The 13,829-nt window shown below is 41.6% G+C and overlaps 1 protein-coding gene across 1 annotated transcript in view; it reads right to left on the bottom strand.

The window, feature by feature from the left end:
* Positions 1-875: 875 nt before the first annotated feature.
* The window catches only part of LOC103519867 (serine/threonine-protein phosphatase 2A 56 kDa regulatory subunit gamma isoform-like), a gene marked incomplete at its 3' end in the record, with an annotated part of 19,298 nt that continues 6,344 nt past the window's right edge, over positions 876-13,829 (bottom strand). Inside the window, exons 2-9 of the mRNA XM_026831192.1 lie at positions 7,989-8,188; positions 5,631-5,863; positions 5,060-5,119; positions 3,862-4,075; positions 2,508-2,627; positions 1,957-2,084; positions 1,380-1,451; positions 876-1,062 (exon numbers count right to left, since the gene is read on the bottom strand). Coding sequence (XP_026686993.1) covers positions 876-1,062; positions 1,380-1,451; positions 1,957-2,084; positions 2,508-2,627; positions 3,862-4,075; positions 5,060-5,119; positions 5,631-5,863; positions 7,989-8,188 — 1,214 coding nt within the window. The remainder of the gene's footprint in view (positions 1,063-1,379; positions 1,452-1,956; positions 2,085-2,507; positions 2,628-3,861; positions 4,076-5,059; positions 5,120-5,630; positions 5,864-7,988; positions 8,189-13,829) is intronic.

Below are 13,829 nucleotides of genomic sequence, written 5' to 3'. Positions count from 1 at the left end.
GCAAATTCTAGCCCGTGTTGCGATTCTACAACGAATTGTTCGTCAGTTTCGTTCCCACGGGACTTGACGGACTTGAAGAGTGTGAGAATTTTTCGACTACTTAGGTTGACGTGTGTAAGGGAACTTGAACTGTATGGATAACAATAACTTGAACTGTATGGATAACAATAACTTGAACTCGCAATAAGAACTTGAATTAGACTGTATGGAAAAAAAAAAAAAAAAAAAAGTGGGAGGAAAAGTGTGTATAAAAGGGGATTTTTCAGCATACGAGGGCAAAGGAGCTATAGACAATTTCGAACATTTTTTCTAAAGCTTGTGATGATCTTCACTGAGGATTGAAAAGAGGCCAGGGGAGGGAAGGGGTCTAGAGTTTGAACAGCTTTCAAAACGGGGTGGACAGGGGAAGAATAATAATAATTCTATTATCACAAGCACGTGCATACGTGAGAAGCGGGGTGCACCTTCTTTCGAAAGCCAAGGAGCTAACGTTAAGAAAGAAGCAGGTAAATTTTTTATTGTACGGAAATTTAAACTATCCAGCACACTTTGAAATATTTCTTCAGCTTTGGTGAAATTTTCCCACTTCTGACATCAGAAGTAGTTGATGAACTCATCTTTTTTTTTTAGATTTTAAAGCATAAGCTTGTGATCTTGCATTTCTTAGAAAGTTATCCCTGTGTTTTTTTCATTTCTCTTAATCATTAGATCACTTTAAAAATCTATGGCAAATGGCAAAAAAAAAAAAAAAAAAAAAATCCCCCCAATTCCAAAATTTAAAAAAATAAGGAAAAAAAAAAAAAAAAAAAAAAAAAAAAAAAAAAAAAAAAAAAAAAAATCCCGTCAATTCCAGGATTCTAACCGGGGGGTCTCACCTCATAGGCTTCGTTCTCTATCTTCTCCCGGTCCAGGCTCCCGTCCCCCTCCTCCCCCTCCCCACCCAGATATTCCTGACTAGAAGAGCTCGAGTTGCACAGGGACGGCTTGTAGTGGGGGTTCTTCATGGCGAGGGCCTCCACTCGACTCCACGTCAGGTCACGATCTCGCATCCGCTCCTTCTCCCTGGAAGAGAACGATATCGAAGTTTCATTAATTAATATAAATAAATAAATAAATACCGTTTCTTTGTGTTATTACATCACAATTTTGGTGCTCACTGCAGCATTGTAGTATTTTCCAAATATTTTGATAATCTAGCACCCAATGTTTATCCACGTCAGGTCACGATCTCGCATCCGCTCCTTCTCCCTGGAAGAGAACGATATCGAAGTTTCATTAATTAATATAAATAAATAAATGCCGTTTCTTTGTGTTATTACATCACAATTTTGGTGCTCACTGCAGCATTGTAGTATTTTCCGAATATTATGATAATCTACCACCCAATGTTTACCTCCTGATTCATCTCCATAAATAACTTCAGCGCATTGTAAATCAAGCCATGTATCGTTCTGAGAACAATAGAACAAATCGACTATCTATAAATTTAATATGCTTGATAAATAAACCAGTTGTGCTGCCTTAAGTGAGATTTCAAAAGAGCAGAAAAAATGAGCAACTAGGGAATTTTTTATTTTCCTTCTAGGATTTCTAGATCCCAAGATAAATATTTTTAAAAATACAGTTAAATCTTATTTACTGACGTCACAGCATACGCTTACGCTCTCTTAAGCGATGACGTCACATCAACTGTCCCGAGTAAGCTTCCTTGCACTCCTTGCAGGCAACAAATAAAAATGTGTTTATGCGCATGCGTTTCTGAGCATTTCTTATATCCTAAACCTTTTATTCATACTTTTTTATGTTTTACCCAAACAGTTCTATTCTTGGAACGGCTGGCTTTCTCCTATCCTGTCTTCCTTCTCTCTTCGATTTCGGGACGATAAGACCTCTTACAGTTTCCTCTATCAAACATCTTTTTTTAGAAAAAGCAACAGTTCTATTTGAGCGACTCACTTGTTCCAGTGGGTTTTGGAATTCCTGTACAGGGCAGGGAACATGATGGGAACTATAACAGTGGCGTTATCTGTGATGAGGTTCATGAAGTATTCGTTGTTCCAGTAGTACAGAGCCCGCTCTGCAACCTGAGGGAAAGGGAACGCAAAACCTTAGAGGGTTATTCACAGTCAAAATTCACAAAAGATCTAATCGGATGGGAGTGACATAGGGCTTAAAGAGCCGATGGCCCTATTTTTTTGGCATTGGTATAATGGCCTTTGGATGGCCCTACTGCCAATAATAAGGGGGCACGGTTAGCCCAGTAGTAACGCGCTTGCTTGTCATGTAGAAGGTCCCACATTCGATGTCCACCATCGACAAAAAAATGTACTGGTTTCCGATTGCAAATATTTCGACGAGGGGTACATTCTGGTCTTCTCGTGTTGACCCAGCACCTAAATGGGAAGTATTGTGTCTAGTATCGTCTATCTGATGGAGCGAAATACTACGGGATGGGCATGCTACGACGCAGACCACACGAGTCTAATAGCAGGTGTTTCATTGCTTACCTGGAAATGCGAGCTAGATACACACTTGGCTATTTGATGAAACAGGGGGACCATGACTTTCTGAAACTCAGCTGGTTCTATCACGTCCAGGATTTCTTCTAGTTCATTCAGAAACATCACCTGCGAGTACACGACGCTCTTCCGATCTAGGGAATTGTAACTGCGAAGGTCGTATCGTCCCGAAATCGAAGAGGGGACAGGACAGGAGAGTGAGCCGTTCCGAGAACGAACTTTATCTGTTTAGGATAAAGTTCGCCCTGGGCCTGGGAGGGGAATGGAGGAGTTGCAAATGGATAAAAATTATAAATAAATGGTCGATTCCTCTGTAAAAAGTTGGGAAAAATCCGAATCTGAGGTCAAAACTCCGAAAAAATAACTGTAAAAGGTCGAAAATTCAATTTTTATAATGAAAAAGTTTAAAGATTTGTGACGTCAGACTTAACGCAGTTGCTATTTTTGTCCGCTAGGTAGCGCCACTATGCAAGCACGCTAGCGGCGGAGCAGAAAGAACTGCGCAGAAACGTATGCGCACAAACACATTAATGTGTTGCTTGCTAGGGAGCTTTTGCTCGGGACATTTGATGTGACGTCATCGCCTACGGGAGCGTATGCCGTGACGTCAAAGTTTACGATTTACCGGTATTTTTTAAATCGATTTATCTCGGGATCTAGAAGTCGTAGAAGAAAAAGAAAAATTCCGTTGGTCCTCATTTTTCCTGCTCTATGACTTTGAAACATCACCAAAGTAAGCGCAACTGATCTATTCTATAAGTCTAACGGAGCTTTCTTGAAGGTCCTCATTTTTCCTGCTCTATGACTTTGAAACATCACCCAAGTAAGCGCAACTGATCTATTCTATAAGTCTAACGGAGCTTTCTTTCATGGTCCTCATTTTTCCTGCTCTATGACTTTGAAACATCACCCAAGTAAGCGCAACTGATCTATTCTATAAGTCTAACGGAGCTTTCTTTAATTTTTAACAGATTGTACCTCGGCATCACTTTCGCGTTACTTCAAGGCATATCCATGCCTATCCAAGAACGAAAAATTCGTGTTAGAAAATTTCCGCCCAGATAGGGATTCGAACCCGGCATCTTCTATTTCGGGACGTAAAAACCTCAGTAGTTATGGTTCCTCTATCAAAAACTTCTTCTTTCAAATGTCGGGAACTTTGAAGTTTGGCCATTCTCCCAAGAGAGAAAAATAGAATAACATTGGGATTGGGACGGCATTTCTCGTCAGTCTCTAACTTGATACCAACTTTCTAAAAATATTAAAAAAAAAAAAAAAATGGGTAAACAAAAAAAAAAAGAAGTAAAAAAGTTCACAGTTGAGTGACAGTTCTCCTAGTTACCTCTTTGGGCGAGTGTGTCTTGGGCCAGAACTTGAGGAGGCACTTGACCACAGGTTCGGTAAGGGAGGGATCCTTCTCTAGGAACTGCACCACACAGTACGCCAGCTGCGGGTGATACACGGATAACGACTTGACCTTGTGCAGGGGGAGCAACACTTTGAGGAGAAAGAACTTGTGCTCGTCCTTCAGCGGGAGCGCGAACCCGTTAATAATGCTGAAACGAGGAAGCAAAGAAACAATGATTAGTATGATTACTACCCACGTATTCCAAGGTGTTTTCGTAGATTCGTAGTAGCTTAACCCATCCTTTAGGGCTGTTCGCCCCTACACCTAAGCCTCGGAGTGGGCTTTTTGTGTTTGGAGTTAAGCTGCTATCCCCGGGCCTTGATGGAACCTAAAAGCACCCTCACTGGTATATTTCAACCTCCTCAGTTTCTCTAAAATTCACCTGCAGCAGCTCTAGAAAGTCCGCACAATCAGGTTTATTCCAGAGAAAAGCTGTGAGTCCATATATTATTCCATTAAGAGGATACCAAGAGGTGCCATCCAGGCTAGAGGGCTTGGCTCAAGACCTCCGAACCGAAGGGGGCTTGAGGGATTTAGAGTCTGCTCTCGGGGGGCCTTGATGGAACCTAGAAGCACCCTCACTGGTATATTTCAACCTCTTCAGTTTCTCTAAAATTCACCTGCAGCAGCTCTATAAAGTCCGCACAATCAGGTTTATTCCAGAGAAAGCTGTGAGTCCATATATTATTCCATTGAGAGGATACCAAGAGGTGCCATCTAGGCCAGAGAGCTCGCTCTGGGGTCTAATGGGGGATATTCAGGTACATAATTCATAATTATGTCGTTGTACCCTACTTCCTGAGACGGACTTGACCATAGTCCCATTCAGGTACCCTCAAAAGAGCCAGTGTTATTGTCTCTGGCTTGACAGGGCTGGTTTTGTCTCAGTTTTACGTCCTCCAGCGAGACCACCAAGGTGTTTTTGCTGAATTCTTTGTTTTATTTTACTGTCTTCGTCCTCGCCGTTTCAATGACTTTTTGGCCGATTTCCAGATTCCATGTCTTTTCCAGGTCGCGTATAAACCCTGTTTTCCTATTTACATAAGGTGGTGTTTCTTGTCAGCCTCGTTCTTTCATTCGGACTTATTCAATTATTCATCTTGAATTTGTTAACTTGACACTTTCGACTTACCTGCCCAGAATTTCAAGAAGTTCCGCTATACCATTGTGATGTTCCGTTTCATAGATAAACCTGAAATGATAGAAACATAAATGAGTAGGGCGAATGTAAATTCCCCCGATTTCATGTAAATTTTTACCACGCTCACTTGTCAGAAATTTAATAGTTGACATGATGTCCAAAAGGAGTACAAATTTTTGTCGATGGTGGGATTCGAACCCGGGACCTTTTGCATGGCAAGCAAGCGCGTTACCACTGGACCAACCGTGCCCCCATGGTTTGCTTGTCTCCGAATGGAGATTGAAACCCCGGTCACTAAATACGTTAGTGAGTTAGTGGTTATACCAGTCATGTTAAACCTTAAAAAAAAGTTTTATGGCACCGACACCAAATAAAGCCTCACCATATTCACAGCCTCGGGGTAGATGGCCTCGGAAAACCTTCGTCACTAAAGACCTCAGCAGTTAAACAGATAAAAAAGCAGATATTTCCCCATTACGAGTGTTTTGGGAGTATTGCATTGGACACTAGTGGGACCGTAGGTGCTATTTCATCTGACGTTTTAGGTTTACTTCTAGCTTACCTGTAGAAGATGTTGTTGATTTGTTTCCTAATGTAGGCGCGAAGACCTAGGAACTTCCCGTATATCCGATGCAATGTGGTCTTGAGGAAGTCTCTCTCCCGAGGGTCTTCAGAGTCAAACAGGTCCAGGAGTTGCAGGACAAACTTCTGATCGATGTACTTCTTGGCGATGTTCGGCTGGAAATCCGGTGACTCGAGAAACCTACGAACATGAGAGGAGAATAAGTAGGTCATCTATGTGCTACAAACAGTGGCGTAGCGTGTATGTATGGCGTGTATGGCGGCCATACAACTCAAAAGTTCATTTTAATGCCCATAAATATTAATGGCATGTACTGTGATGGGACTTGGTAGACCTGTGCATGAGCGCTACACGCCCTATACTTGAATTTAGACCACGCTACGCCACTGGCTACAAAGTATTACATATTAAGAAATCAGTCTTGTTCTGGCAGTATAAAAAGGTTACATTTTTTAATTGTCTTCTTCTTCTTCTTCTTCTTCTTCTTCACCTTTTCCCGTGTTCAGACGGGGTCGGCGTTTTTCGTCAGCCTCTCAATCAGCCCTACGGTGATCGCTATTGGTATCCTTTCGACAATATCCTTTCAGAGATTTTCGATTGGACACGACCTAATATAACGGCCCTTGACTTTTGGTAGCGTTTTTTGTGTTCGGCCTCTATTACAGCCATAAGAGAACCTATACACACGATAGTCGTTCTCAATTCAAACAAGGAAGGGACAAGATAATTACTCTGACTTCTGGCACACGATCCTGCACGAAGCAAACTACAACTCTTGCGCTTGGAACGAAAGTTTGAAAAAGTTTTGATGGTCAGATGCCAACTGCTCCATATGTGTGTCACACAAGGAGTTCTATAAAAAGGGGGTCATTTTTCCCAAAAGAAAACAAGAGTCGCTTTTCCATAGAGTACTTACAAGATACTTTCCATAGAGTACTTACAAGATATATTTCCCACCTCTCACTTCGTCTCCTACCTCATATTTCCCATCTCTCACTTCGTCTCCTACCTCATATTCCACACCTCTCACTTCGTCTCCAACCTCGCATTTCACACCTCACACTTCGCCTCCCCTACATCCCATTTCAAACCTCACACTTCGTCTCCTACATCACATTTCCCACCTCACACTTCGCCTCCTACCTCTCACTTCGTCTCCTACCTCACACTTCACACCTCTGACTTCGTCTCACACTATCTACTACCTATCTACTCACACTATCTACGATTATAGCATATAGGTATTATGGCAGACACGGTGGGCTTATCACAGGTATTCCATACCTCGGCTGGGATTGAACCCACGCCCTCCTGTTTACCAGGCGAGCGCCTTGACCACTACACCACCGAGGTAGGTGAAAGTTCATCAAAAACCCGACAAACCATTCGGCAATTATGGTGGAACAACAGACGAACTAAGGCTAAAAGAGGCGCTGCAAGCAAAGAGCATAATAGGTAACGCTTTTAGTTCTATGCTCTCGGCTCCACTCTGTTTTTGGCGGAAAATCATTGAGTTCAAAAATTAAACTGCCAGCCTAGTTAGCTTAGTTGGTGGCTAGTCGCGCAACTTTTAGAAGCGCGTAGTCGCCTGAAAAACCAAACCCATAAGGGTTCGTTCTCGGAACGGCTGGCTTTCTCCTATCCCGTCTTCCTTCTCTCTTCGGTTTCGGGACGATAAGACCCTAGCAGTTAGGCCCGACGCTTGTGGCCTGTGTCGTAGCATGCCCATCCCGTAGTATGCCTCTCATCAGATGGGCGAGAAGAGACACAATACTTCCCAATCTGTGTCGTAGCATGCCCATCCCGTAGTATGCCTCTCATCAGATGGGCGAGAAGAGACACAATACTTCCCATTTACTAGGTGCTGGGTCAACACGAGAACACCAGAAAGTAACCCGTTGAAATATTTGCAATCGAAAAACGAGTACAAATTTTTTGTCGATGGTGGGATTCGAACCCGGGACCTTTTGTATGGCAAGCAAGCGCGTTACCACTGGACCAACCGTGCCCCCATGGTTAGCTTGTCTCCGAAGTGGTGAGTTAGTGGTGGTTATACCAGTCACGTTAAACCTTTAAAAAAAAGTTTTATGGCACCGACACCAAATAAAGCCTCACCATATTCACAGCCTTGGGGTAGATGGCCTCGGAAAACCTTCGTCACTAAAGACCTCAGCAGTTAAACAGAGGACGTTAAACCCCTTTAAGGTTGGGGGCCACAAAGCGAGTTTAAACTCGGTTTACTCTCGGATTAAGCAATCTGATTGGATGAATTTTAAAAATTTCAGCCAATCAATAAGAAAAAATATTTTATGGCACCGACACCAAATAAAGCCTCACCATATTCACAGCCTCGGGGTAGATGGCCTCGGAAATGTGCACGTCCTGGGCCGTCAAATATTCGACCATCTCCAGTAGTGCCGTCCGCTTCACCTCCTTCCATTTGAGTTCGGACAGGGGATCCTGCACAAAGTCGAACAGGACGCAACATTGCCGGATCTTCTGAACGAACAGCTCGTCTCTATGCTCACTACTGGCGTCTGCGAATAGAATAGAATGGATTGGATTAGAATAGATTGGAATAGAACAATATAAAATGGATATTGGATAGGCGCTAGAATAATAATAATAATAATAATAAAAAAACAGAATAGAAAATATTAAAATTAAATTAAATAGAATAGAACACAACCTAAGGAGATTTTCAGAGTCTCTCTGAAAATAATATGTACAATAAATAATCGTTTGAAGGTGTTTTAACTTAACACAATACTCATTTGGAAAAAGGGCCTCTACGAACGCCCCAACGGCCTTAATTCAATTCAATTATATTTTATTGTGATTGTTACAACATTATACACAATTTACAATTTTACAATATTACATCGCCTTATCGAGCCCGAAATCCTGTGAAACAGAACACCAGACATTTATGTAGGTGCGAAACATGTTTGCCAAAGTTCACCAAAAACCCGACAAATCATTCGGCAATTATGGTGGAACAACAGACGAACTAAGGCTAAAAGAGGCACTGCAAGCAAAGAGCATAGTAGGTAACGCTTTTCGTTCTATGCTCTCGGCTCCACTCTGTTTTTGGCGGAAAATCAAGGATTCAAAAATTAAACTCCTTTCATTCAGCAGAGCCAGCCTAGTTAGGTTAGTTGGTGGCCCTATACTTGAATTTAGACCACGCTACGCCACTGGCTACAAAGTATTACATATTAAGAAATCAGTCTTGTTCTGGCAGTATAAAAAGGGTACATTTTTTAATTATCTTCTTCTTCTTCTTCTTCTTCTTCTTCTTCTTCACCTTTTCCCGTGTTCAGACGGGGTCGGCGTTTTTCGTCAGCCTCTCAATCAGCCCTAGGGCCTAGGGTGATCGCTATTGGTATCCTTTCGACAATATCCTTTCAGAGATTTTCGATTGGACATGTCTTAATATAACGGCCCTTGACTTTTGGTAGCGTTTTTTGCGTTCAGCCTCTATTACAGCCATAAGAGAACTTATACACACGATAGTCGTCCTCAATTCAAACAAGGAAGGGACAAGATAATTACTCTGACTTTTGGCACACGATCCTGCACGAAGCAAACTACAACTCTTGCGCTTGGAACTTGGAACGAAAGTTTGAAAAAGTTTTGATGGTCAGATGCCAACTGCTCCATATGTGTGTCACACAAGGAGTTCTATAAAAAGGGGGTCATTTTTCCCAAAAGAAAACAAGAGCCGCTTATGGAATACTTACAAGATGGCCCCCTTCTTTGAAAATATCTCTTCTTGTAAGACACAATAAAATCAAACCTAAATGGGATACCTGGATAAATGGAACCCTCTGAACGGCTGGCTTTCCTCCTATCCTGTCTTCCTTCCTTCTTCGATTTCGGGACGATAAGACCCTAGAAGTTACAGTTCCCTCTGTCAAATCTCTTAAAAAAAAAAACCGTTCAGCAGAAAAGGAAATAGAAGAAACAGAATCAAATCGAGGCATAAATAAAGGAACTGAATGTCAGAATAGAGTGGAGTAAAAATAGACTATTCAATAAAATGGAATAGAACGAACAAGAGGGGAAAGTATAGGAAAATAAAAGGGAAGGGGAGAGAACTGGCCGATGAAGAAGGCAAGGAAACGGCTTGAGAATGTCATTTTATTACTTTTCCTACATGACTATTAAATATTAGCTGATATTATGGCAAGAAAAACTAGGGCAAATCGTTAAACTGCAAACGTGCAAATATCTAGGGCTATAAATATGTTTTAGGCCTGTCGCATATTGGAAGCGTAGTCGCCTCGGGAAGAGGCGACGAAGAAGAAGATTTTCGGCTTTAATGTCAGAATTCTCTCTTAGTAAGCCCTTCCAGGCCAACCGAAGCTACCATGTCTATCCTTCTGGGATATAACTGAAGTAGAGAGCCGAAAAAAATCCGACTTTTTTGGGAAACGAACCCGGGTCCTCCGAGTATTTTTTTTTTTTATTATTAATATTATTATTTTTTTCTTTTCATTATTAATTTATTTTAGGCTTTAACAGCTGCCGAAAAACGACGACCCCGTCTGAACTCGGGAAGAGGCGACGAAGAAGAAGATTTTTGGCTTCAATGCCAGGATTCTCTCTTAGTAAGCCCTTCCAGGCTTCCACCCAACCGAAGCTACCATGTCTATCCTTCTGGGATATAACTCAAGCAGAGAGCCGAAAAAAATCCGACTTTTTTGGGAATCGAACCCGGGTCCTCCGGAGCTCAAAGCTACGCACTAAGGTTGCGCAGGACGTTGTAATACGTGCAGCATTGTGTGGTCTACTCGCGTACAACATATTGTTGTTCGTAGTTCGTAGGATATAGGAATTGAAATCAATATGAAATGCACAGCACAGGAAGTTTCAATTATATCGGGCACGTCAGGGCCTAGCTTATGCCCGCGGGACACTTAATCCAATGTAACTTTACCTCAAAATTCAAATATTAGCTTACATACAGGTTGAGCCTTTGCTATTCGGGACCTGTTAACAGGGTACATAATATTTTTCAGGCCCACATGCTCCAAATTTATGGAGTATGGCCTACAGCAGCGATTCCCATACCTTTTTTTCTACGCGGCCCTTTTTACTTTCTATTTTAGTTGTGAACGCTCCGCGGCCCCTTTACTGTATTTTGTGTGATTTTCCCGGGGGTCTTGAAGTGCTTCACGGCCCCCAGTTTAAGAACCACAGGCCTGAATCTCGATGAGCTCCCCTCCCTAAATACGGCCATGGTTAGCTTGTCTCCGGATGGAGAGTAAAACCCCGGTCACTAAATACCTTGGTGAGTTAGTGGTTATACCAGTCAAGTTAAACCTTTTAAAAAAAGGGAATTGAAATCAATATGAAATGCACAGCACAGGAAGTTTCAATTATATCGGGCACGTCAGGGCCTAGCTTATGCCCGCGGCCCGCGGGACACTTAATCCAATCAGATTAAAAGGGAATTTTAATTGTGTTAACCATAAATGCTCGTCACAAATGTCGTTCCCTGCTTAATGCAGTCGGATTAAAAAGGAATTTTAATTGTGTTAACCATAAATGCTCGTCACAAATGTCCAGAAAAAATATTTTATGGCACCGACACCAAATAAAGCCTCACCATATTCACAGCCTCGGGGTAGATGGCCTCGGAAATGTGCACGTCCTGGGCCGTCAAATATTCGACCATCTCCAGTAGTGCCGTCCGCTTCACCTCCTTCCATTTGAGTTCGGACAGGGGATCCTGCACAAAGTCGAACAGGACACAACATTGTCGAATCTTCTGAACGAACAGCTCGTCTCTATGCTCACTACTGGCGTCTGCGAATAGAATAGATTGGATTGGATTAGAATAGATTGGAAGAGAACAATATAAAAGGGATATTGGATAGGCTAGAATAAAATAAAACAGAATAGAAAATATTTAAAAAAAAAAAATAAATAGAATAGAACACAACCTGAGGAGATTTTCAGTCTCTCTGAAAATAATACAATAAATAATCGTTTGAAGGTGTTTTAACACAATACTCATTTGGAAAAAGGGCCTCTACGAACGCCCCAGCGGCCTTATCGAGACCGAAATCCTGTGGAACAGAACACCAGACATTTAGGTGCGAAACATGTTTGCCAAAGTTAATAATAATAGTGCTTATTTATACTGCTTGCATAGGACTGAAAAGTCCCCACAAATGTCGTTCCCTGCTTAATACAATCGGATTAAAAAGGAATTTTAATTGTGTTAAGCATAAATGATCGTCACAAATGTCGTTCCCTGCTTAATACAATCGGATTAAAAAGGAATTTTAATTGTGTTAAGCATAAATGCTCGTCACAAATGTCCTTCCCTGCTTAATACAATCGGATTAAAAAGGAATTTTAATTGTGTTAACCATAAATGCTCGTCACAAATGTCGTTCCCTGCTTAATGCACTGCGCTAAATTTCATGACTTGGAAACGAACCACCAACCTCCAGATCCGAAGGACACTGCGCTAACCACTACACCATTGAGGTCGGATTAAATAATATATGGTTAAGGATTCGGATTAATATGCCGCTCACACACACGAGAGTTAATTCTATTGGATTAAGAAATATGGTTAACTTAAAGATCTTATCGATACGAAATCGAAGAGAAAAGGAGAACAGAATGGGAGAAATCTAGCCGTTCCGAGAACGGACCTTACTGTTTGAGATAAAGTTCGCCCCGGGCGGGAATCGAACCCGCGATCGAGCGTTTACAAGGCAGGCCTGCTACCTTCCAAGCTAACTAGGTTGGCAGAAAAAAGCTCGTGCTTTGACGTAAGTAAAATTCAAAGAAAAATAATTGCCTTAGGAAGGGAAACATTTCAAGCCAAAAGGGGTCGAAGTAAATCTCTCGCCCTGAGAGATGCGCCATCTTTAAATCTTATTACACTCCACAAATTCCGAGAAGAAAAATAAATCCCTTCGGAAGAGAAAAATTCAACACAACGGACGGGAATTCCACTGTGGGTCCAGGAATAAAAAGGAAGAGCCGGGATTTTTTTTTCTTTTTTTTTTTAAGAGCCTCTATGGAACCTCTTCAAAAAAAGCATAGATAGAGAGGAAAATCAACCCAAACCCCAAGGGGCAAATCCAAGTGAATCTCGGAGTTACAAGTGAAAGAGTCACGGAACTAATTAAATTTTCAAATTTCTGATGGCCCTTGAGATGCTAATTTGGTCATATCAATCCGTACTTCTGGTGGGTTAAAATTGGTACTTTAATAAAGAAGCTAAGTTAGACGTTTTACTATCAAGTTCAAGTTCAATACAATGTGCACAACATACCTAATGTGTTAAATGTTATAATTAAAAAAAAAATACGTCACTAAAGAGTAGAAAGAAGAAGATGTGGTAGGAGGTAGAGGAACTTGGAAGAATGAATAGAAGTACTTGGAAGAATGAATAGAAGTACTCCACTATCCGTTTCGGATGTTGGCAACCAGTTTGGCGAATTTTATTTATAGTTTATAACTAGGTATGCGAAATAATTCAGTGGATGTCTTTCCAGTCCAGTTTCTGAGAGTCTACTCGCTACGCCACTAAATTCCAGACGCAGGATTCAGGAAGAGGTCTGGTCTCTCCTGTCAGGAAGAGGAACACAATCACACAAATCATTTCAATAGAGTCAACGGAAGAAGATGTGGTAGGAGGTAGAGGAACTTGGAAGAATGAATAGAAGTACTCCACTATCTGTTTCGGATGTTGGCAACCAGTTTGGCGAATTTTATTTATAGTTTATAACTAGGTATGCGAAATAATTCAGTGGATGTCTTTCCAGTCCAGTTTCTGAGAGTCTACTCGCTACGCCACTATAAATTCCAGACGCAGGATTCAGGAAGAGCTCTCGTCTCTCCTGTCAGGAAGAGGAACACAATCACACAAATCATTTCAATAGACTCAACAAATCATCTCAATTAGTCAAACAAAGTCAACATCAAAGAGAGTCGAAAATTTCAAGTCAAAGCGAAGCACGAGTGGTCCTTTAATTTCTCAATTTTTTAAATTATAATTATTTTCAAGGGTTCTATTTTATAAGATAGTTCCTTGGTTCCCCTTTCCTTCCTGATTTCTAGTTTTTTTCTAGAGAGGGGGAGAGAGAGGGAGGGAGGGAGGGAGAGAGAGAGAGAGAGAGAGAGAGAGAGAGAGAGAGAGAGAGAGAG

Source organism: Diaphorina citri, unplaced genomic scaffold (genome assembly GCF_000475195.1).
Source record: "Diaphorina citri unplaced genomic scaffold, Diaci psyllid genome assembly version 1.1 scaffold3006, whole genome shotgun sequence".
NCBI lineage: Eukaryota > Metazoa > Arthropoda > Insecta > Hemiptera > Psyllidae > Diaphorina > Diaphorina citri.
The sequence above is the reverse complement of the archived record's forward strand: the minus strand, read 5'-3'. Positions and strand labels throughout refer to the sequence as shown.